General features: G+C 43.8%; 1 protein-coding gene across 8 annotated transcripts in view; it reads right to left on the bottom strand.

Annotated features, from left to right (window-relative positions):
- ATE1 (arginyltransferase 1) overlaps positions 1 to 22,614 on the bottom strand; it is a 183,975-nt gene that overhangs the window by 93,442 nt on the left and 67,919 nt on the right. For all 8 annotated transcript variants that reach the window (XM_073354189.1, XM_073354188.1, XM_073354191.1 and 5 more), the window contains 2 exons: positions 22,136 to 22,317; positions 7,329 to 7,428 (listed from right to left, as the gene is read on the bottom strand). In XM_073354189.1, coding sequence (XP_073210290.1) covers positions 7,329 to 7,428; positions 22,136 to 22,317 — 282 coding nt within the window. The remainder of the gene's footprint in view (positions 1 to 7,328; positions 7,429 to 22,135; positions 22,318 to 22,614) is intronic.

Here is a 22,614-nt window from a genome sequence, read left to right as displayed (position 1 = left end):
TGCACAAAACTATTAGAGTTGAAGAACCCTGGGAAAACCCAGAGGGAAAGCAAGCTCTGTCTAAAATAAAATAAAACTCTATTTTATAGTCAATATAGAATATAAGTTAAAAAAAGAGTAGCAAACTACACACTAATTGTTGAAACCAGAATAGCAGAAACAAAAAGCAGTTTGATAACAACCACTAGAGAGCCAGGGATGTAACAGTCACAGAAAGTGTAAGGGAAGCAAAATACACTGTTTGGGGGTCCTTTAGTCAGAAGAGACTGGAAGAATGAGAAAAGGAGTACTTGTGACACCTTGGAGACTAACAAATTTATTTGAGCATAAGATTTCATGAGCTACAGCTCACTTCATCGGATGCATTCAGCGGAAAATACAGTGGGGAGATTTATATACACAGAGAACATGAAACAATGGGTGTTACCATACACACTGTAAGGAGAGTGATCAGGTAAGGTGAGCTATTACTAGAAGGAGAGAGGGGCGGGGGGGGCGGCACCTTTTCTAGTGATAATCAAGGTGGGCCATTTCCAGCAGTTGACAAGAACCTCTGAGGAACGGGGCGGGGGGGGGGGGGAGACTAAACATGGGGAAATAGTTTTACTTTGTGTAATGACCCATCCACTCCCAGTCTTTATTCAAGCCTAAGTTAATTGTATCCAGTTTCCAAATTAATTCCAATTCAGCAGTCTCTCGTTGGAGTCTGTGTTTGAAGTTTTTTTGTTGAAGAATTGCCATTTTTAGGTCTGTAATTAAGTGACCAAAGAGATGGAAGTGTTCTCTGACTGGTTTTTGAACGTTACCATTCTTGACCTCTGATTTGTGTCCATTTATTCTTTTACGTAAAGACTGTCCAGTTTGGCCAATGTACGTGGCAGAGGGGCATTGCTGGCACATGATGGTATATATCACATTGGTAGATGTGCAGGTGAACGAGCCTCTGATAGTGTGGCTGATGTGATTAGGCCCTATGATGGTGTCCCCCTGAATAGATATGTCGACAGTTGGCAACGGGCTTTGTTGCAAGGATAGGTTCCTGGGTTAGTGGTTCTGTTGTGTGGTGTGTGGTTGCTGGTGAGTATTTGCTGCAGGTTTGGGGGCTGTCTGTAAGCAAGGACTTGCCTGTTTCCCAAGATCTGTGAGAGTGATGGGTCGTCCTTCAGGATAGGTTGTAGATCCTTGATGATGCGTTGGAGAGGTTTTAGTTGGGGCTGAAGGTGATGGCTAGCGGCATTCTGTTATTTTCTTTGTTGGGCCTGTCCTGTAGTAGGTGACTTCTGGGTACTCTTCTGGCTCTGTCAATCTGTTTCTTCACTTCAGCAGGTGAGTATTGTAGTTGTAAGAACGCTTGATAGAGATCTTGTAGGTGTTTGTCTCTGTCTGAGGGGTTGGAGCAAATGTGGTTGTATCGTAGAGCTTGGCTGTAGACAATGGATCGTGTGGTGTGGTCTGGATGAAAGCTGGAGGCATGCGGGTAGGCATAGCGGTCAGTAGGTTTCCGGTGTAGGGTGGTTTTTATGTGACCATTGCTTATTAGCACGGTAGTGTCCAAGAAGTGGATCTCTTGTGTGGACTGGTCCAGGCTGAGGTTGATGGCGAGATGGAAATTGTTGAAATCATGGTGGAATTCCTCAAGGGCTTCTTTTCCATGGGTCCAGATGATGAAGATGTCATCAATGTAGCAGAAGCAGAGTAGGGGTGTTAGGGGACGAGAGCTGATGAAGCGTTGTTCTAAGTCAGCCATAAAAATAATGGCATACTGTGGGGCCATGCGGGTACCCATAGCAGTGCCGCTGATTTGAAGGTATACATTGTCCCCAAATGTGAAATAGTTATGGGTGAGGACAAAGTCAAAGTTCAGCCACCAGATTTGCCAGGACATTATCAGGGATACCGTTCCTGACAGCTTGTAGTCCATTCAAAAACCAGCCGGAGAACACTTCAATCTCTTTGGTCGCTCGGTTACAGACCTAAAAGTTGCAATTCTTCAATAAAAAAAGCTTCAAAAACAGACTCCAATGAGATGCTGCTGAATTGGAATTACTTTGCAAACTGGATACAATTAACTTAGGCTTGAATAAAGACTGGGAGTGGATGGGCCATTACACAAAGTAAAACTATTTCTCCATGTTTATTCCCCCTCCACCCCCCAGTGTTCCTCAGATGTTCCTGTCAACTGCTGGAAATGGCCCACCTTGATTATCACTACAAAAGGTGCCCCCCCACCCCTGCTCTCCAGCTGGTAATAGCTCACCTTTCCTGATCACTCTCATTACAGTGTGTATGGTAACACCCATTGTTTCATGTTCTCTGTGTATATAAATCTCCCCACTGTATTTTCCACTGAATGCATCCGATCAAGTGAGCTGTAGGTCACGAAAGCTTATGCTCAAATAAATTTGTTAGTCTTTAAGATGCCACAAGTTCGGCTTTTCTTTTTGTGGTACAGACTAACACGGCTGCTACTCTGAAACCTGGAAGAATGAGGTTGTTTAAGCATCTGTAGCCACTGATCAGTCAAATTTCTCCATTCTGAATTACGAAGCAGCAGATGGAGGCGCAATAGAGAGAAAGAAAGATCTTTCCCAAGGATCTCTCTGGAGTGATTGTAGCTGAATTTGGTTATTTGATTTCATAATTGTACCGGTAAACACAGACCTTTAAATGGGAAACGTTAACAGTTGTGAAAATACATGGGAACAGTCCGAAACCAACATCACTATAAATTAAAATGCTTTCTTGTGCCTGGAGCTTTGTCACAGACTCCAAAGGACTGAAGAAAAAAGGCACCATGCATTATGAATCTTGGAGAGCTTTTTTGAATGTGGAAACACTGACATTCTTGAACTTTCCAGCGGACTACTTTTTCCAACATAAAAACCATCACATTTAACAGAGTAAGTCTGAAAAGTTTTACCAGAAGGTCATGAGGTTGCGTAGAAAAGTTTTAGTTCCACCCTAAAATAAATGGAATAATATCACTGCGTAATGTTTATTCACTATATTTTTTCCACACACTAACATATTGGTTAACTGGCTTACAGAAATCCTTAAGTTTGTGCTTTTATTTCACCAATTAATAAATATTAACCCATTATGGAAGAAAATCTGGAGAGTGATGGGAATATAAAGAGCTCACGACAGGGTTTTTGAACATTCCTGTCCCCCACTTCCAGTTTAACAATAATTTAATTGGTGCTATAACTACTGTTTTAAGACACATTTACAGTCAAATGGGAGATCTGAGAGGTGGTGTCAAACATTACTCCTTTTTAATAACTACTGTAGATACATGTCTGATCCCCAGGGCTGAAAAATTATCCTTTAGTCATTCCACCTTTTGCCTGGAAGTCAGAATAGTTAAGTGCTATTATAGTGCCATGGGACTTAGGTTCAGAGGGTTCTATTTCCCTATGTTCTAGCCTCTGATCTTCAACCAGCATTACACACTATTTATCACTCTGTGCCAAGAGTCATATGAGCATTTGTGGAAATAGCATCTTTTGAACGAAAAGGGCCCACATTTACCATTAAAGATGTAATTTATTCATTGTTAGTAGTGACTTGCTCAGCTTTGCTAAAAACATTATTGGTGTTAAGCCCAGGCTATACTTGAAGGTTGCACAAACCAAGATAATCTTGCATAAGGATTTACATTAACTATAAAAATATAGTACACAAAAGATATAAAATACACAGGCCTCTAATTTTTCTTCGGCAAAATTCACTTCAGATGCCCAGTTACCATTGTGATAAGTACAAAAACTACAGATGGAGCAACCTCCCATCTGCTCTCCATATAGCTCACAATGCAATCCAGCACTTACTTACAAAGGAAAAAGGAAGCCATTATTATATAGTGACTACCCAATGTTATTCTGTTCTAAAATTTTTGAAGTTGGAATATTACATGGTCTCAACAACAGAAACAGCGTCCAAAAGGGATATGGTCAGTGATCAGCATTCCATAAAAGTGCCCAGTCAGAATAGGGCTCTGGTGTTTACGAATGTGAGTTTACATTCTCAGCTTTGAGCCACATTTTTTATTAAAGATTTTAAAATGCCCACCTGGGCAGTAGGCACTTTGCACAATATGGTCTCTTTTTAATCTGAACACAACCAATTACGGCCCCAATCCTGGATTGTGACTCATGAAAGCAGACTGCTGCATGCATGCAGTGCCCAGTTATTTCAACAGCAGTCTGCCCTCATGGATCATAACCACAGGATCAAGGACTTCAATTTTACATCCACTTGAAGTGCAACACTACCACAAGCTCACTAAACCATAGTAAAAATCACCACTCTGATATATCCCAAGTCATCAGCCACCCCTTTCCCAAACATCGAGGGAAAACTGAAGTCTTAGCAAACCATTTAGGAGATCAAAAGATTTGAATTCTGACAGATGAGATGATTCAGGGAGAGTCTGAATTCCAGAACTGCAGTGTCGTCATTGAAAATGCTCGGCTAGCAGCACCTTCCTTTAAAGCCAAGGGGTGGGGGGAAGGGGAGAGATCCCAGCTCAAAAGACTTCATATATCAACTGCAGCAGCATAGCACAAAAAGAAGGGAGGTCACCAATAAAACCCTATCCCAACCCTTTTTTACTGTATTGGTTAAAAGCAAGAACATCTCCAACTCAACTCAAGCTGAAGTTGGCAGCCAGTTGTTAATATGTATATTCCCTTCTAAAGTCCCTACTTAATAGCCACAGGGGGACTATGTTCAGTTTCTAAATGGTCTCAAAATGTATAACCCTGCAGAGCAGATTATAGGATGACTCGTTCTCTCAGGACACCCCTCACTCCCATCTTCTCTCCTCCATCATTTGATTGTGTTCACCATGACATCAGCTGAACAGCTTCTAGCCACATCTCTTCATATTTTTCCAGACTGGCACCATTGGAGGAAAGGAGTTATTAAAACCAGGACTAAGCAGAGCATTCAATTTAACACCAATATGTCAAATTAGAAATTTCTTGTATAATTATTTAATCCATAAAACCACCACCAGTCATATATAAAACCACTCCTCACTTCATAGGAGAGGTTTCAATGCTTTGTTTTAAGGTTTGTTTCCAGAGTACTACTCAGAGTAATGAGGGGGGTATTATAGAATTAATGTCAAATTGGTTTGCAATGACATCACATGTGGTGACTGTTAAATGGAAAAACCTGAAACCTTTTCCATAAATCTTCATTCTCCCTCCTCTCCTGCTATTGAATGTGTTCTGTGTATGTATAGGTTTTTTGGGGGAGGGGGTTTGGTTTTTTGAAGTCTTTCTGGTATTGCAAATGCAGAATTTCAAAATTGGGACATTTAAAGTTGTCTAAGAACACAGACATGTATAGGTTCAATACGGACCAAATACACTCTAGCACCCCATTGATGTCAAAAGAGTCGCTCATGTGTAACTGAGGACAGAGTTTGGTTCCGAGTAACTAAAAAGGGCATAGAATATCAAATCAGCCCTACTTCCATAGTAGGAATTTAACAGGAAACAGCGTGCAAACTGGAAGCATCTACAAAAGGTCAAATTTTCACTGGAATCAGTTTAAACTAACAAACAGTAGAATTTACCTCACGAGAACTCAGGCTACATTGTGGTTAATAATATAATTGCAGAATGGCTGTGGAGGTCAGTCATACATTTGCACCATTTAGTCTTTACAGTTTGATAGCTTGTTGGCTACTTTAGTAAGTTGGCTTGTGTGTGAGCTTTCCTCCACCCTGGATGCAAAGTTCATCTTGCCAGTAAAGTTACTGCCAGTGGCTGACAGGTGATTCTTAATAATGATATCCTAAAGAGTTGAGAGATAGTGTTTGTCTTATCAGTTATAAATAGGTCTCTCTTCTTATTCAGATACTTTATTAAGTTAAATACATTCCTCTACAAATGTTGCATTGCATAATAGATTAGGGATGTTAAACTGTGGTGCCTTAATGGTCATGAGTCATCCCAAACTTCTAATGTATACCAAAAATCATGGCAAGTAATTAAAACCCATAGTTTCAGCAACTGATGTGATACTCTAAGGAGACATGAAGTCAGAGGTGGTATTTTGCTATTCACTGACTTGTCTACAAATGTAACTGTTTCTTTGGTTTGGCTGGTGAATGCAGATGATAAACTGACGCTGGCAAAAGAAAAAGGGATGGTCACTTTTTTAAACAAAACCAGGCTTGTTTTGTCAGCTAGAGAGAAACGAGTAATCATGGACACATGCTGAACGTGGGTCACAGCAAAATTGAGATGGCTCTTGCCTCACTTTCAATTAGACAGCTTAGAAGCTTTTTTAGACATTAGAGCGCCCTGGTATCAGAAACTGAAATCTCAGCAGGTCTATTAGCATCCTTTCTACCAATCAGCACTCAAAATAAATGCAACTCTGACTGCATTCAAACTTTATATTAGTTATTTTTGAACAGAAGTGGCAATGAGCTTTTTACCTTCAGCTGTATTCCTTTCTGTTGCTAGAAAAAGATGTTTCAGCCAGCAAAAGAAATCTATTAATACAACACATTTATTTTGCTATGTTTCATTGTTCTGTAGACTTTTGGGGAACATACAACAAAACTGAGATCAAGAGTTGAGTAGGATTCAAAAAAGAATTTACATTCATAGAGATAATGAGAGCACCCAGATTCACACTAGATTTAAAAAAAAATAGAAGGGACAAAACCCTCATACTTCAGGACATAAGCTGATTTAAACTAACATGGGTTAAGAACAAACTTCTGATGGGTTGGTTATTCCAAACTCTCTACTATGGGATTCTTGCACCTTTTTCTGAGCAATCTGCTGCTGGACACTATCTGAGACACAATACTCAACTAGGTGCCTACTGGTTTGTTCCAGTACAGCACTTCCTGTGTCCCTATTACAGAAAATTAAATGGGAGAAACCCAAGCATACCTAGGAGCTATGAAGGTATGTTAGTTGTTGCCCAACATTTCCATATTCAGTCACATGTGATTTAAAAAACAAAACAAACAAAATGACAAGAGTACACTGCATGACATATTGCAAATCTGGTACACCCAGGTAACCAGTCATATGACATACTCCTGTCTGACATCCTTGAAAGCTTCTCCTAGTGAAAGAAATTTTTAAGCCAACTTGTAATAAATACCACATACAAATCAATTTGAAAAAAAAAATTCATTCGTAAGCCAAGTTAAATAGTAGCCAACATTCGACTATAACCCTGCAAAGTCCATGTTAACATCCAGTATGAGAATTATAAAATAGTATGATGATCACAGTCAGACATTTCAAACAGCATGAAATATGCTAATATAGTAATAAAAACACTTTTACCTTATATCTCATTTTAGGACACGAATGAATGTAGAAACCCATATAGTAATAGCACAGCTCAGAAGCTTTTTCATGGAGTTGCCTAGTGAAAGCAATTTCCCTGTGAAAGTGAAGAAAAAGGAATAATTTTGAATGCAAGTCTTCATAGATACATGTACCCTTTTTATAAAGGAAATACACTACAGTTACCTAACTCTTGGCTGAAGAAAAGCACAAAACTCTAGTCAAGTAAAGAATGAAAATTGTAAACTCAAAAGCAATTTTATTTCAAAACCACAAAAACTCAAAACACCATTTCAAACAAAAGAGCCTCATTTTTGGCCTACCAATTGGCTGATCTGAATTCAAATAGCAAGAGGTTAAAGGCACCCATTTAACAGGTTTCTTGTTCTATAGAAATCCGGCCCAGTAATTATATAGAGACAGGCTAAAACAGTACACGCAAACATCAGAGCATTTTTAAAATCAACAAGTTTCAAGGAGAAGCTTCTTGTTTATTCTATTGTGTGTTCTAGCGATTTATATGCAAATATTTCCATCTTCATGCAGCAAAAGCTATTTTTCACGTATATAGTGCCTGTTCATATGACTTCCTCATGTAAATTAGGAGAGAAAAACATCACAATACTTCACAATAAGTTTCTCTTTTTATTATACTGGCACTGGGCACTGCTGCTATAGTAAAAGTTTTGTCAGTGTTTCCATTATCATGCTTTTTTTTAAAGCATTTGTAACTTGGAAGTTTAAATTTGCATCTGGCTGAAACATGGATGGAAGCTCACCACTCTCAGTGTCTAATGGATCTGTGTGTCCATGTGTGTTTGAGAAGGAAAGGGGATAAGCAACATTTGTTTTTAATTCCTTTAACTGTTCAATTACTAATGTGGATATTGCGAGATATTGAGATCCTAATATGTTTAACTTTTTAAAAATTACATGATGCTTACATATAATGGAAACTAAGTGTTTTATTAAATGTACTCTATACCTATGCATATATTCAATTCAAATAGAAAACTTTTGGACACAATTGCAGAGGGCTGGTCCTTTCAGATGAGTCATGGAGCAGCGTACCAGTCATAGGCTCCGCTAAGGAGAATGAGCTAACCCAGTTCCACCCATGAGTAGTTAATTATCTAAGTGGCTGGATGGCAGCTAATTAGCAACACTTGGGCCTTATAAAATGGCTGAGTAGAGTCTGGCACTTGGAACCACAGGGAGTGAGTAGGCTCTCATGTAAGGTCCTGAGCTAGCCCCTTGAAGGGAAAGCTTAACTCCAGAGGGAACGGCTCAGGGGTCAGCACTATAACCCAGAGAAGAGAAAGACCAGGGCAATCCAGACAGGGACTGGGAAAAGGGCCCAGAAAGGGACTGAAGAGAAGCTCCAAACGGCAGAAGAACATTTTTGTTTGTTGGGATGCTTTAGTTTCTTGTTTTGTGACTTGATTGGAGGGTTAAGACCCCTCTCTAGAACTGACTAGAGCACAGAGAGCCAAGATAACTCACCTTGAGGTGAGAAACGGAGGTAGGGAGTGACTACAGTGCAACACAGGGCCAGCAGGGGGTGATACAGGACAGTCACTCTCCAAGACAGATAACAGTTTCTGCACGTGTTTAAAATCCAGCCAAATAAAAGGGCATTTAAGAGCTTAGTATGAATACTATAGGCAAAATAAAACCTTTTAAAAGTAATTACAATGTGATTTAAGCAATGTTAATATTTCCATTCAGATTACTTTGGGTCCAACTAAACAATTGCTAAACAAAAGCTGGCATTTAAAATGAAAAACACTATCTTTATATTTTAAAATCTTTTCAGTTATAATTTTCTTTTTTTCTTATGGAACCATGTTGCATGTAGATTCAACCAGATGAAAGCAAGAACATTCTTAGTTAAGGCTGCCACTCCATCTTTAATTTACATATCATATGACTGTGCCGTCCATATACAGTACGTGTAAAAGGGACAATGGAGCCCTTTAACTACCTTTTATAAAACATCAGTGTGTGACCTTTTTTAAAAATGATGCACATTTAGTAAAAGTACAGTATACTTGTAAGCTATAATCCCCTACTGCGTCCACATTAACTAAATTAACATAAAACTCTTAACTAGTATTTCAATGCTACATAAAATAGTTCAATTAGAACTTGAAATATATTTGTTCTGTAAAAAATGTAGAGTACTATGAAGTGTTAATTTTCATGACATTAGGTAGTATTCAAAAGAGGGTGAATTTCATTCTGGGAATGGGAATAGTGCAATTCTAAGTGTATTTTTGATCAGTTTATATCATGTAGTGAAAATCATTAATGCTGATATCTTACTAGTAACTTTCTACTCCTCTCCTTGTTCTTTACTTGTGTTTCTACACTACTTAGTCAACTTCAGATCTCTTCCTTTCTACACGCTCAGCAACATACATTCTCAACAGCATATAGTGGAAGTGACAAAACTAAAGTAGTTCCAATCTCCTCAGAGTAAAATTGGTAACAGGTTTTATAATATCAGGTTCCTTTGCGATTTCCTAAATTCTCTCTAACTCTGTGTGTGTGTGCACACGCGCACGTAAGAAGAGTAACACTATGTTGGCCCCTTCTAATACCATTGGGAATTCAGCTTTACTGCCTCAAACGCAGCACGATTTATAAGCTGGCCTCTCAGCTTGTTGAGCCATGAAAGTGTGTTGTGCCTACATAAAGTTTAGAATTTATTATGTAGGAAATTTAGATCATTCCAAACATTCACGTGCATGGTCTATGTCAATCTATTGTTAAATAAAGAAATGTGATACATACAAAAATATATAAAAACAGTCCTAAAATACAGCACTCTTTCATGTGTTCAGCACCTTTGAAAAATCAGGTACCGTTTATTTAGGTGCCTAACTTTACGCAACATAATTTGGGTTGATGAAGTATTCAGTGAGTCTTGTCATGGTCTCTGCTTAAATGATGTTGTGACAGTTTGGGAAAGTTCTTTATGTAAAACTTACAACTTCGGGTTGAAGTTTATGAAACTACTGTATCACTGATTGCATCACTGTATATTGTAGCAGCCATTTGCTAACTGGGTGTGTGTCATGAACCGCCCAGACTAGGTCAGGGGAGGTGTGACAGGAATAATTATAAAAGTTGTTAACCTGAATGCAATGGTCTTCCATTCAGATGGAGGCACTCTACAAGAATGAGACGGCTGCAGCCTAGAAGAAATCCGTTCTCCCCATGCATGTCAATAGGGCTTGGGGAGTGGTGGGCCTGAGCAATGGAAAGTCCTCGGGGGGGGGGGGGGGAGGGAGAATAGGAACAAAGACAAGGGCATTAGGAGCTGCTGTTAAAAAGTGACATGTTCTCTGACATGTTCCAGCAGAGCGGTCCAAAAATTATGAAGACTTGGTGGAAGGGAACTGTGTAGAGATCCCTGTGTACTGTGATTTCTTGTGCTTTCACTATGAGTAAAGTGTGATTAGAAAGTCCTCTGAGAAGTCTGTATGTTACTTACTTCAATCATCACATACTCCTGAAGTGTTGAACTATAAACCAGAGTACCCAAGAGGGTGAAGCTCTGAGGAAGGTGTGCTTGAGCAACTGGGGCATCCTGGATAGTGGTGCCAGGACTCATGCACGTTACACCCGGTGCGTACCACTGGCAGGGGCAGAGCCACAGGAGAAGGGCAAAGGAGCATTTGGCCCCCACCCCTTTTGAAATGCGCCACCCCCCAAACAGAATGTCATTGCAATCTGGTGCCCCAAGCCATACCACCACTAACTGAAATTTGGTCATGACAGCAAGGCAACTGGGCCAAACCAGAATGGTACCATGCTAAGTTAAAGTGAAAGTGGTTCAGTCATACATACCATGTGAAAATTTTGGGGGGCTTCTCCTGGTCTCCGGGGCCAGCATTGGTCCACGGAGCCCAAGGGAGCTGGATTGAAAAGTCCCATTCCCTAGAAGTTGTACAAGAATCTATGCCTGAGAAGTGTGCCTGAGAAACCAGAGACTGTAGCTGGAGCACACCCAGATCCAGGGGAGCTTAAAAGCACATGGATCCAGTGCACTGGTCCATATATAGCAACCTGGAGAGTATGTTTCACGTAAACAAAAAACACCTTCACAATAATTGGAAATAAAAAAAATTGAAGGAATAATATTTTTACAATTGCAGACGGCTTTTTTCCTCCCCATAGACATCTTTAAATGGTAAAAGCCTAATTTTTACAATAAGAGCCTCAGACATATACAAAGGTAAACTAATCAGTATGGATTTAATCCTGCAAACCTTATTCCCGTTAAGCAGTACCACTGCCTATTCGCATAGTCCAGGCATACCATCATGAGGTTGATAGTCAATATAACGTTTTAAACTTCATAGCTTTACTGTATCAAGTTTTGTAAAATCAAATCTAGTAAGATACTGAACCTGGAAATGGATTTACTAAATTTATGCTACTGAAGTGGGAGGCTAAGTAACTCAAAAAAATATTAGACTATAGGAGACCATGATCCCATTGTGAACTCTTGTTTGCCTCCCTGTTCTGTACATAGTAACTCATATAAAGGTGTCAGTTCTGTGCAGAAGCATGGAGCTTCTCATCATTAAAAAAAATTAAGGTTAAAATATCTTTTCAATTAGTAAAGAGTTATAAAGATTCTGTTTTGATCACTATGCAATGTGATTAGGGATCTTTTGGAAATGACAAGTGTACACCTTTATACAATCAAACTCAGTAAAGGAAATCAGTAATGTCAAGAAATATTAAAAGTGCATTCCCTGTGTTTAAGCCAGCAATGCCCCTCTGCCATTTACATTGGCCAAACTGGACAGTCTCTAAGCAAAAAAGAGTAAACTGACACAAATCTGACATCAGGAATCGTAACATTCAAAAACCAGCCGGAGAACACTTTAACCTCTCTGGTCACTCAGTAACAGACTTAAAGGGGGCAATTTTGCAACAGAAAAGCTTCAAAAACACACTCCAACAAGAAACTGCTGAACTGGAATTAATTTGCAAACTAGATACCATTAATTTAGGCTTGAATAGAGATTGGGAATGGCTGGATCATTACACATATTGAGTCTTTTTCCCCGTGTTAAGTATCCTCACACCTTCTTGTCAACTGTCTGAAATGGGCCATCTTGATTATCACTACAAATTTTTTTTTCTCCTGCTGATAATAGCTCATCTTAATTAATTAGCCTCTCAGAGTTGGTATGGCAACTTCCACCTTTTCATGTTCTCTATATGTATAGATATATGTTCTGTATCTTACTATATGTTCCATTCTATGCATCTGATGAAATGGGCTGTAGCCCACGAAAGCTTATTGTCAAATAAATGTGTTAGTCTCTAAGGTGCCACAAGTACTCCTGTTCTTTTTGTGGATACAGACTAAAACGTCTGCAACTCTGAAAAATATTATAGACTATTTTAGAATAATGCTGTTACGCTGCATTACATTAGCTGAGCACACCACACAACTAACAAGACCTAGTTCCAGTTCAGTTTCCTCTCCCATCCTGCTTCGTGACCTATGACTTTGCCCAATCCTCTCTCCCATTGTCTTTTTCTCCCATTCTTGACTTTGTGCATTTTTTCATTCTATTGTTAGAAGAGCCTCTCACGAAGCAACTTCACTCTTCAAAAATTTATTTATTTCATTTCACTTTCCAACATGCTCTTCTGCTCCCACTCAGTTAGTAGTTTGTATGCCACCTGTTTAAACCAGGGCGTAAGCTCCTCCAGGCCAAAGACCTTGCCTTCTTAATGTCTGCATTTCTAAAATGTCATATTCATTAATAACATTGTGACATCATACACCAAGCGAGCACAGGAACATAGGTCCCTCCCCTCAGGATCTTATATACTAAAAGTACAACTGATATATGGATACAATAGGGCAGGTATACAAAAATACAAACCAAGCTATACAGAGAATAGTGTCAGCACATATCCTCGAAGTGCCTCACAGTACATGTGGAGCTTCAGAAAAAAATTGACAGATAAAGATAAGAGCTTAGTATTCACCTGCCTTTGCTCTTTCTCTATAGGGTCTCCAAACTTCAACTAGTTTTCTACCTACAGTATCCTTAATGATTAAATGAACAATGGGAAACGGTTGTATGTAGTGTAGTTGTAGCCGTGTTGGTCCCAGGATATTAGAGAGACAAGGTGGGTGAGGTAATATCTTTTATTGGACCAACTTCTGTTGATGAGAGAGACAAGCTTTCGAGCCACACACAAATGAAGAGGAGTTTCTCTCATTTACCAACAGAAGTTGGTCCAATAAAAGATACTTCTTCACCCAGCTTGTCACTCTATGGGAAACTAATTATTTTCACCTGGGCTAGTATACCTCTAAATGTATCTTGTATATCTACTTGTTTTGGAAACCCTATATGCTTTTCTAGAGCTAATGCAGGCAAATGAACTGAGTAGCCATTCTCTGTTGGTGCCCTGAAAATACCCTTTCACTATCGGTACAGCCCTAACCTCTGCAGAACTCTGGATATTGGTTGTCTGTGATGACTATGAGGAGAATTAGTGTGTGACATGGTCAAACTGATGAGCTAGGAAGATGATTTTTTCATCAGCATATTTAAAGGTTTTAAGGGAGACAAGATGGCATTAGTCAAAACCAGAAAGGAGGTGGCTGCAATAGTCAAGATGCAAGATTACGGAGTGCCCAGCTGAGAGTTTTAGCTGTGTGAATAAATATGTAAGGTTGGATCTTAAGAGTTGTACAGGAAAAAGCAGCAAGATTTAGGTAAGTCCTGGACTTCAGAGTCTAGAGAGAGTGAGTCAGCGATGAAGTGGAGAGTACAGGCCTTAATGAGAGAAAGGAAGGATGTTGTCCATGATGACTGAAAAAGTGGGAAACGTGTATCAGGGGAGGGAGAAGAGATTAGTTTTGGTCCTTGTTGAGCTTGAGTTGACAGCTGCATATTTACAAGCAGATAACAGAAAAATCTGAGATTTTAGTTTGAATAGATGGAGCAGTTGCCAGCAAAAATATGATAGTTAAAGCCATCTTTTGAATTAGATCACTTAGAGATAAGGTGTAGAGACAGAAAAGGAGAGGGCCAAGAATGTAGCCCTGTCTGACCTCCACTGAAAGTTGGAGTGGGGAATTTGTAACATGGTGGCTTATCCTATGGGCAGGAGAGCCAGGAGCTAAGCCAACCCTAATTACAGGATGAGCCCCACTTTCCAGATTTCATGGTAATTGTATATTAATGTATGTATCTAACATTCTATAGTCTGCATTTCACAATCAGTAATAGCTTCCTTGCTGAAAAAAATTTTATTTTTTATTAAATGTAGAATGGATATCCACAATGAAATGGATATACTTTTCCTTGAGTTCAGATTTTGTCATCCTTATTCATGTGCAACAGGTCCTTAACTCCTCAATTAGCCCCACTGCAGATAGTAAACACCAGAGCTAAGTGAATAAATGATTTTTCAGTTCTCTGGCCCTTCCAAAAGATAATGAAACAATATAATTTTGATTCAGATTAAACAAAACCAAAAATTGAAAACATTTCAGCAAATTGAAAAAATCCATTCCAGGTCAGACAAAACATGTTTCACTCTCTCCAAAACATTTTGTTTCAAGCATTTTTAAAGCGATAGATTAACACAATAGGAGGAAGAAATGGTGGTGGTCATTATGAATTGCCACTATGAACGATGATGAATAGCCATTGGGCCAGAGAGAGACAATAACTTTAGCACCTGGTAGTTAGGGCACTCACATAGGATGTGGGAGACCCAAGTTCAAGTCCCAGCTCCACTGACTATTTAAAACTATTTATAATCTGCTTCAACAGGACAGATTGAGACACCCACATCGGAGTATCCCATGGCCCCGTGGCTAGGCCACTCTCCTGCAGTGTGGGAGAAAAAAAGACAGTTACTTTTTCCGTAACTGGCGTTCTTCGAGATGTGTTGCTCATGTCTATTCCACAATAGGTGTGCGTGCTCGCCATGTGCAGCAGTGCTGTACACTTTTCCCCTAGCAGTACCCATAGGGGAAGCGCCCCAGCAACCCCTGGAGTGGCACCTCTATGGTGCCTTATAAGGGGAGCTGCGCACTCCCCCCACCCTCAGTTCCTTCTTGCCAGACAACTCCGACAGAGAGGAAGGAGGGCAGGATGTGGAATACACATGAGCAACACATCTCGAAGAACACCAGTTACGGAAAAGGTAACTGTCTTTTCTTCTTAGAGTGATTGCTCATGTGTATTCCACAATAGGTGATTCCAAGCTATATCTGGGTAGGAGTTTACAAATTCCCGGAACAGAGTACGTCCCTGCTGAACCCGGCGTGATCCCTGGTTTGGGAGACGATCGCATAGTGCGAGGTGAACATGTGAACCGAAGACCACACGGTGGCCCTACAATGTCCCGGATGCGGACGAGGGCTAGGAAGGCAGCTGACGAGGCCTGCGCTCGAGTCGAGTGCGCCTTTACAATCAGTGCTGGGGGAACACCTGCCAGATCATAACAGGTGCAGATGCACGAAGTGATCCAGTTGGAGACACGCGGAGTGGAAATTGACCGACCCACCCCTCATGCGCTCAGCCGAGGCAACGAACAATTGCGAGGACTTCCTGAACGGCTTAGTCCACTTGAGGTAGAAAGCCAGAGCCCTTCACACGTTGAGCGTGTGTAGGGGGGCGTTTCTCACTGCATGCGTGAGGCTTGGGGCAGATTTCAGACTGCCAGGTTTCTAGTCCTGGAGCCTGGGCATCATTGCAGTACCACGGAACCAAAGTAAAACAAGTGCGGAGCGGGAGCTAGACAAAGCTTGGAAGGAGTTTGCCCAAGATGTACAGGAAGTACCCAGAGAGCCAGTTCCCCGCGGTACCTTGGCTTTATGGGCCCTTAAGCCTTACGGCAGGAAATGTCCTAACCCAGTCTTAGGCGGAGACCATCTTAGGGAGGAACGCAGGATATGGGCAGAGCTGAACCTCGTCCTTATGAAAAACTATGCATGGGGGCTCCGAAGTCAGGGCCCTGAGCTCCGAGACCCGCATGGCCGACGTGATAGTGACCAGGAAGGCCACCTTCCATGAGAGGTGAGACCAGGAACACGCTAATAGCGGCTCAAATGGGGGCCCCTTGAGACGAGACACCACCAGGTTCAGGTCCCACTGTGGGACCGGGGCCTAGCATATGGGAAAGACGGTCCAACCCCTTGGGGAAGTGATCAGTCACAGCATGGGGAAATACTGTGTGCCCCTGCATTGGCAGATGGAAGGCCAATATGGCTGCCAGGTGCCCCTTGACTAACGAGGGCGCCAGGCCCTGGGCTCTAAGGTAGAGAGGTAGTCCAGGACAAGCTGGATCGGAGTGGCCACTGGGGAGACACTATTCAGCCGCCCATCTGGAGAACCGAACCATTTTGCCAAGTAGGCATGGCGTGGAGGGCTGTCTGTTTTTCAGGAGGACATGCTGGACCCTTTCTGAGCACGTCCGTTTCCCTCTACCTAACCATTGAGCAGCCATGCTGTGAGATACAGAGCTGTTGGGTTGGCTAGAAGAGATGCCCTGGTCCTGGGAGAGCAGGTCTGGGTGGAGTGGCAATGGCCGCGGCGGAGCAACCGCCAGGCCTGTGAAGGTCCCGTACCAATGTAGCCTGGCCCCGGGGCAACCAGGAGGACCTGTGCCTTGTCTGTCTTTTTGGGTTTTTTTTTTCCCCCATGACCCTGTTGATCAGTGGGAATGGGGGGGAAGGCATAGAGAAAATTGGTCTGACCAGGACAGGCAGAAGGCATCCGAGATAGCGCCCCGTCCCAGTCCCCGCCCCGCCCCCAGAGAAGAACTGGGGACAGCGCCGGGTCTGCTGCAGCCCCACATGAGGAAAAGCTGGTGAGCCATTTCCAGGTGGAGAGACCATTTGTGTTGGGAGGAGAAGTTCCTGCTGAAGCGATCTGCCCATGTGTTCCGGGCACCTGGCACATGGAAGGCCCTCAGGCAGATGTCGTAGACTATACAGAAATCCCACAGCTTGAGGGCTTCGCGGCAGAGGGCCGGGTCCCACCTTGCCTGTTGATATAGAACATCAAGGCCGTGTTGTCCGTGAGGACCTGGACCACCTTGCCCTGTAGGTGCAGGCAGAAGGCCACGCATACTAGGTGTACCGCCCTGTGTTCCTTGACGTTTATGTGTAGGGACAGATCCTGTGCCGACCACAGACCTTAGGTCTGAACGTTCCCCACATGGGCCCCCCAACCCAGGTCCGACGCATCGGACACCAGCTTCAGCGTCCTGTCCCGGAACAGGACCCCTTGGAGCATGTTGCTTGGGGTGGACCACCACCACAGTGAGGCGATCACCAAGTCAGGCACGGTGAGGACCTTGTCCATCCTGTTCCTGGCCTAGGAGAACTCCGAATGGGGCTCCTCCAGCTCTGGATGGCCTTGGAGTCTGGTGTGGTGGACCATGTACGTGCACGCTGACATGTGACCCAAGAGCTGGAGGCAAGCTCTGGCCATAGTCACCAGAAACCTTGTGACTGTGTCGATGAGCCCTTTTAGGGTCTCGAACCTATCCGGTGGGAGGGAGGCTGCGGCCGATGAGTTGTCCAGGAGTGCCCCATAAACTCTATGCATTGGACTGGGACTAACGTGGGCTTGGCGTCATTTACCAACAGGCCCAGGGCGGCGCACGTGGACAGTAGAAGCGTCACGTGATCCCTCACCTGTGACCTGGAGCTGCCCTTGACCAGCCAATCATCCAGATACGGAAAGGTCTGGACCCCCCAGCACCTGACATACATTTTGTGAATACCCTGGGGGCAGTGGATAGGCCAAACATGAGGACCATAAACTGGTCATGGTTCTGCCCACCAGGAAATGGAGGACGTGTCTGTGCCCCTCAAAAACGTGAATGTGGAAGTATGTGTCCTGCAGATCGAGGGCAGTGTACCAGTCCCCGGGGTCCACGGAGGGGATGATGGAGGCCAGTGAGACCATACGGAACTTGAGCCTTACCATGAACTGGTTTAGATCCCGCAGGTCCAGGATAGGCCTGAGTCCTCCTTTGGCCTTTCAACTGTGACCACTCCGGGAGGAAAGCACACAACCAATTGTAGAAGGGAAGCTTCATGGAGGGGAGGAGCGGGGAAATCCCTGGGGAGAACTGGCAGGGTGCCCCCGAGCGTCCCATCAAAACTGCCTTTTTCCCCACCTGTTTGCCCTTGGAAGACCCAGGTTGCGGGGCAGGCTGTGACTGCCTCTGAGGGCACCTTTTAGAGACCCTCCATTTGTTATAGGCGGCCTCGTACTTTGGCTGAGTGGAAGCCTGTTGCGACCTAAACCTAAAAAAAAAAAAAAAGACCTAAACCTAGATTTGGCCAAAGCCGGGACATAGAGACCCAGAGTCTGGGGGGTGGGCTGGGCTCCTTCATGCCATGCAGCTTTGTATCCATTTGCTCCATAAACAGAGCTTTGCTGTCAAACGGTAGATCCTGCATGGCAGCCTGTGCTCCACTGGACAGCCCAGACAGCAGGAGCCACGACGCCCTTCTCCTGGACACCGCTGAGGCCCTGGAGCGTGCTGCCATGTCTGCCGCATACGAAGCTGCTTGCAGGGATGGTCTGGCAGCCGCTGTACCCTCCTCCACCAGCGCCTTGAACTCTTTCTTATCATACTCCTAGAGAGGATCCTTGAACTTGGGCAGGAAACCCCACAAATTGAATTTGTATCTGCCCAGGAGCGTCTGGTGGTTTGCCACCCGCAACTGAAAACTCAAGGGAGAATAAAGCCATCTCCTGAAAGAGTCCAGCCTCCGCAAAACTTTATTTTTTGGGGTAGAAGCTGGTTGGCCCTGCCACTCCCTGTGGTTGATGACTCCAGGGAGTTGGGTGCCGGGTGGGTGTAGAGGTACTCATGCCCCTTGGTGGGTAACAAAGTACTTGCGTTCCGCCTTCTTAGAGATGGGGGCCAGCAAGCCGGTGTTTGCCACAAGACATTTGAAATTTTTGCCACCCTTCATGGAGGGCAAAGCTACCCTGCCCAGTGCCGAAGAGGGCACCACATTGAACAGGGCATCCAAGGGCTCCTCCAACTCCTCTACCTTTTAAAAAGCTTTTGATGAGCCCTAAAGTCCTCCTGCGGGACGGACTGGGGCAGGGCAGTTATTGCCTCATCCAGGGAGGGCGAGAAGGCCAGCACAGTGCTCTGGGTGTCCGCTGGCACTGGGGGATGGATCACTTGGTCAGACTCTGGGCACGGTCCCGAGGACGTATGTTACACTGACCCCCCTCCTCGGAGGTCTGGAGAGGGAGGCCGACAGTGCCTCTGAGGATCTGGCTACTGAGCGGGCCCCCACTGGGGGCTGTGTCGGGGCCACAGTGCCCACTGGTACCATTGGGCCCGCCAAGGGGCCCGGGGCCACTGCACTGGCTGCGGCACTGACAGGCCCTGGTTGTTCGGCCTGGCTGGCCTGTCCCATGGAAGGGCGACTACAAGCGGAGGCCAGGCTGACAAACAACCTGCCGCTGTCTCAGGACCGGGAGGAACAGCGGTGCCGGGAACAACATTGCCCACGGGACCGCGACCTTGATGCGGAGGACTGGTACCATCTGTAGCTGCTGCTCCACGATGGGCTCAGACAGGCGGACTCGCAACTGCGAGATGCCAGCGATCGATGCCCTGGGCTGCGGCGGTGTTGCCTTGGCCGAGTCTTGGAGCGGGATTCAGAGTGGGAACGGCGTCAACGTCCATGCCATGACCAGCCGTGGTAATCCCTATGAGACATGGACCTCTGGCGATGTCTGCCTCGGTCCTGTCTGTACTCACTCCGTGACGCAGACTGGTGCCGAGAGTTTCAGACGGACAACACCCACCCAGACAGTCTGGTGGGAGTTGAGGGCTATGCCCTGAACTGTCGCTGGGTGGCGAACGGCGTTGGGAATGTTCCCTGGCCTGAGACCGGTGCCGAGCTGGGGGCGACTTTGGAGAACCCAGTGGTGGCTTGCCCCTGGAGCGAGGTGCCAATATCGGCAGCGCTCCTGGTACTGGCATGGACATGACGTCCCAGGCCACCTGCAGGGCCTCCGGCGTTTCCAAATTGGCTCGGCTACTCCGCCCGACGCGAGTCGGAGGCCTTGAGGCCGGAGGGGATCAAGGACTGCTTGACATGGGTCTAGTCTCTGCCCCTGGTTTCCCTCGCTGTCGCTACAAAGAAAGCGTTTCCTTTGCCTTCTTGTGTCCCATGTACAGGGAGCGGTGCCGACTGGTCGAAGGCTCCAGAAGGTCGCCGCGGTGCCCGGTGCTGACTTGGAACGGCACACCAGAGTTGGGGTCAGCGCCGACTCCATCAGAATAGCCTGGAGCCTAATCTCTGAGTCCGAAGTTTAAACGACTTGCAAATCTTGCAACGATCGCTGATATGGGTTTCTCCCAAACAGCGTAAACAGTCTGTGTGCTGGTCACTCCTTGGCATAGATTGCCTACAAGTGTTGCACGACTTAAAACCCGGGGCATGCCCTGGCCCGGGCACTCTAACTGAACAGCTAACTAACTACAGGTACTAACACTGAACAAACAAAAAGTTCTGGGGACGAGCTACAGCAAAGCTGGAGTAGAGTAGTTCCGATGCACCTTCAGTAGAGGCAAGAAGGAACTGAGGGTGGGGGAGCATGCAGCACCCCTTATACTACGCCATGGAGGCGCCACTCCAGGAGTCGCTGGGACGATTCCCCCTAAGGGTAAAACTTCCGGGACCTGTGCCGTGGCGAGCACGCACACCTATTGTGGAATACACATGAGCAATCACTCAAAGAAGTTCTGATACCTTCTCCATATCAGGCAGAGTGAGGACTTGAACAGGGGTCTCCCACATCCCACGTGAGTGGCCTAACCACTAGGCTAAAAGTTATAAGGATAGACCATCACCCCACTTCCTTCCTCCTCACTCACCTCTTCTCATTTTGTGAAGAGCATCTCAGTCCTGACAAAAATTTGTTTGTCTTATACTATTTGTTGAATTTGTATCAAATTTTTGAGTTTTGCTCAGCTGAAAAATGCATTTTTTGACAAATAGTTTAGTTGCTGAAAAAAATTACTGAAGTATAGTAAACACTGAAATCAATGAGACTACCTGAGGAGTGAAGGGCTACCTTACATGAGTAAGAGCAGGTCTGCACTTAAAGAAGTTAAGTGAAGATGCTCTTACACCAATGAGAGCGCTTCTCTCATTAGCATAGGTAATCCACCTCCGCGAGAGGCTGTAGATATGTCAACAGGAGAAGCTCTCCCACCAACATAGCGCTGTCTACACTGGGGGTTAGGTGGGCATAACTACGCTGCTCAGGGCTTTTTCACACCCTTGAGAAATGTTATACCAATATAAGTCTGTGGTGTAGTCCTGGCCTAAGAATGGCAAAATCTAATCTATTGTGATATAAAGCTTGATTAATAAAAAATAAAATCCTTCACTTAAAAACTCAATTTCCTAATCCAAATAAAAAGATGAAGCAAATAAGAAAACTTCAATTTCAATATTGTCTTCCCTCTTCTAAATGTAATTCTATATTTTCAATCTACATGGAATGTTTTATAGCTGCTTGAATACTAGTAGACAATGCTGAGAATGTTCAGAACTTAAGCAAAATCTCGAGTAACTACATAAAGGGATTTTTCCCCTAAAAGCTTCTCCCTCATCAAAATTAAACAAGAAACTCTTGCTTAATATCTCCAGTATAAGGTTTGGTTTGAAATACAGTACACAAACTCAAATTTAAGAGCAAATATCAATCACTACTAACTGAAGATCAAAAATGTTCTCCTCTTACCTTAATGCAGAGTAGACTCCCAAAGATAGGAAAGTATAGTCAGGATCATAGTACAGATACACAGAGGACACGCAGTATGGAAGAACATCAATTACACCCACAGCAATTATCTTCCCATCTAGCCAATACTGCTGGTGAAAAGAACCATAACCACAATCAGGACCACTGGGAGGATTCTCTGCCTAAGGGAAACCAAAAAAAAGGGATAATTAGTGATTAAACAAGTTTTCTGTATAAACAAAACTGAAAAAAAGATAGCAGAGAACACCACACACAATGCAATCTTATTCCACACTACACGGGATGGACACACAATTTGAAGACCCTCCACTTCCATACTACCTTTGTTCTCTATCACTATTAAACAATAATGCAGTGTGAAATCTCCAGAAATACCTAAAATCTTGACTATCAAAATCAAATAAGATGGACAATCAATTCCTGTTTTGAAAATACATGCATTTCACAGAGTTAGCTTT

This window comes from Lepidochelys kempii, chromosome 7 (assembly GCF_965140265.1).
Source record: "Lepidochelys kempii isolate rLepKem1 chromosome 7, rLepKem1.hap2, whole genome shotgun sequence".
Lineage (NCBI taxonomy): Eukaryota > Metazoa > Chordata > Testudines > Cheloniidae > Lepidochelys > Lepidochelys kempii.
This window is presented reverse-complemented; position numbering and strand designations above follow the sequence as displayed.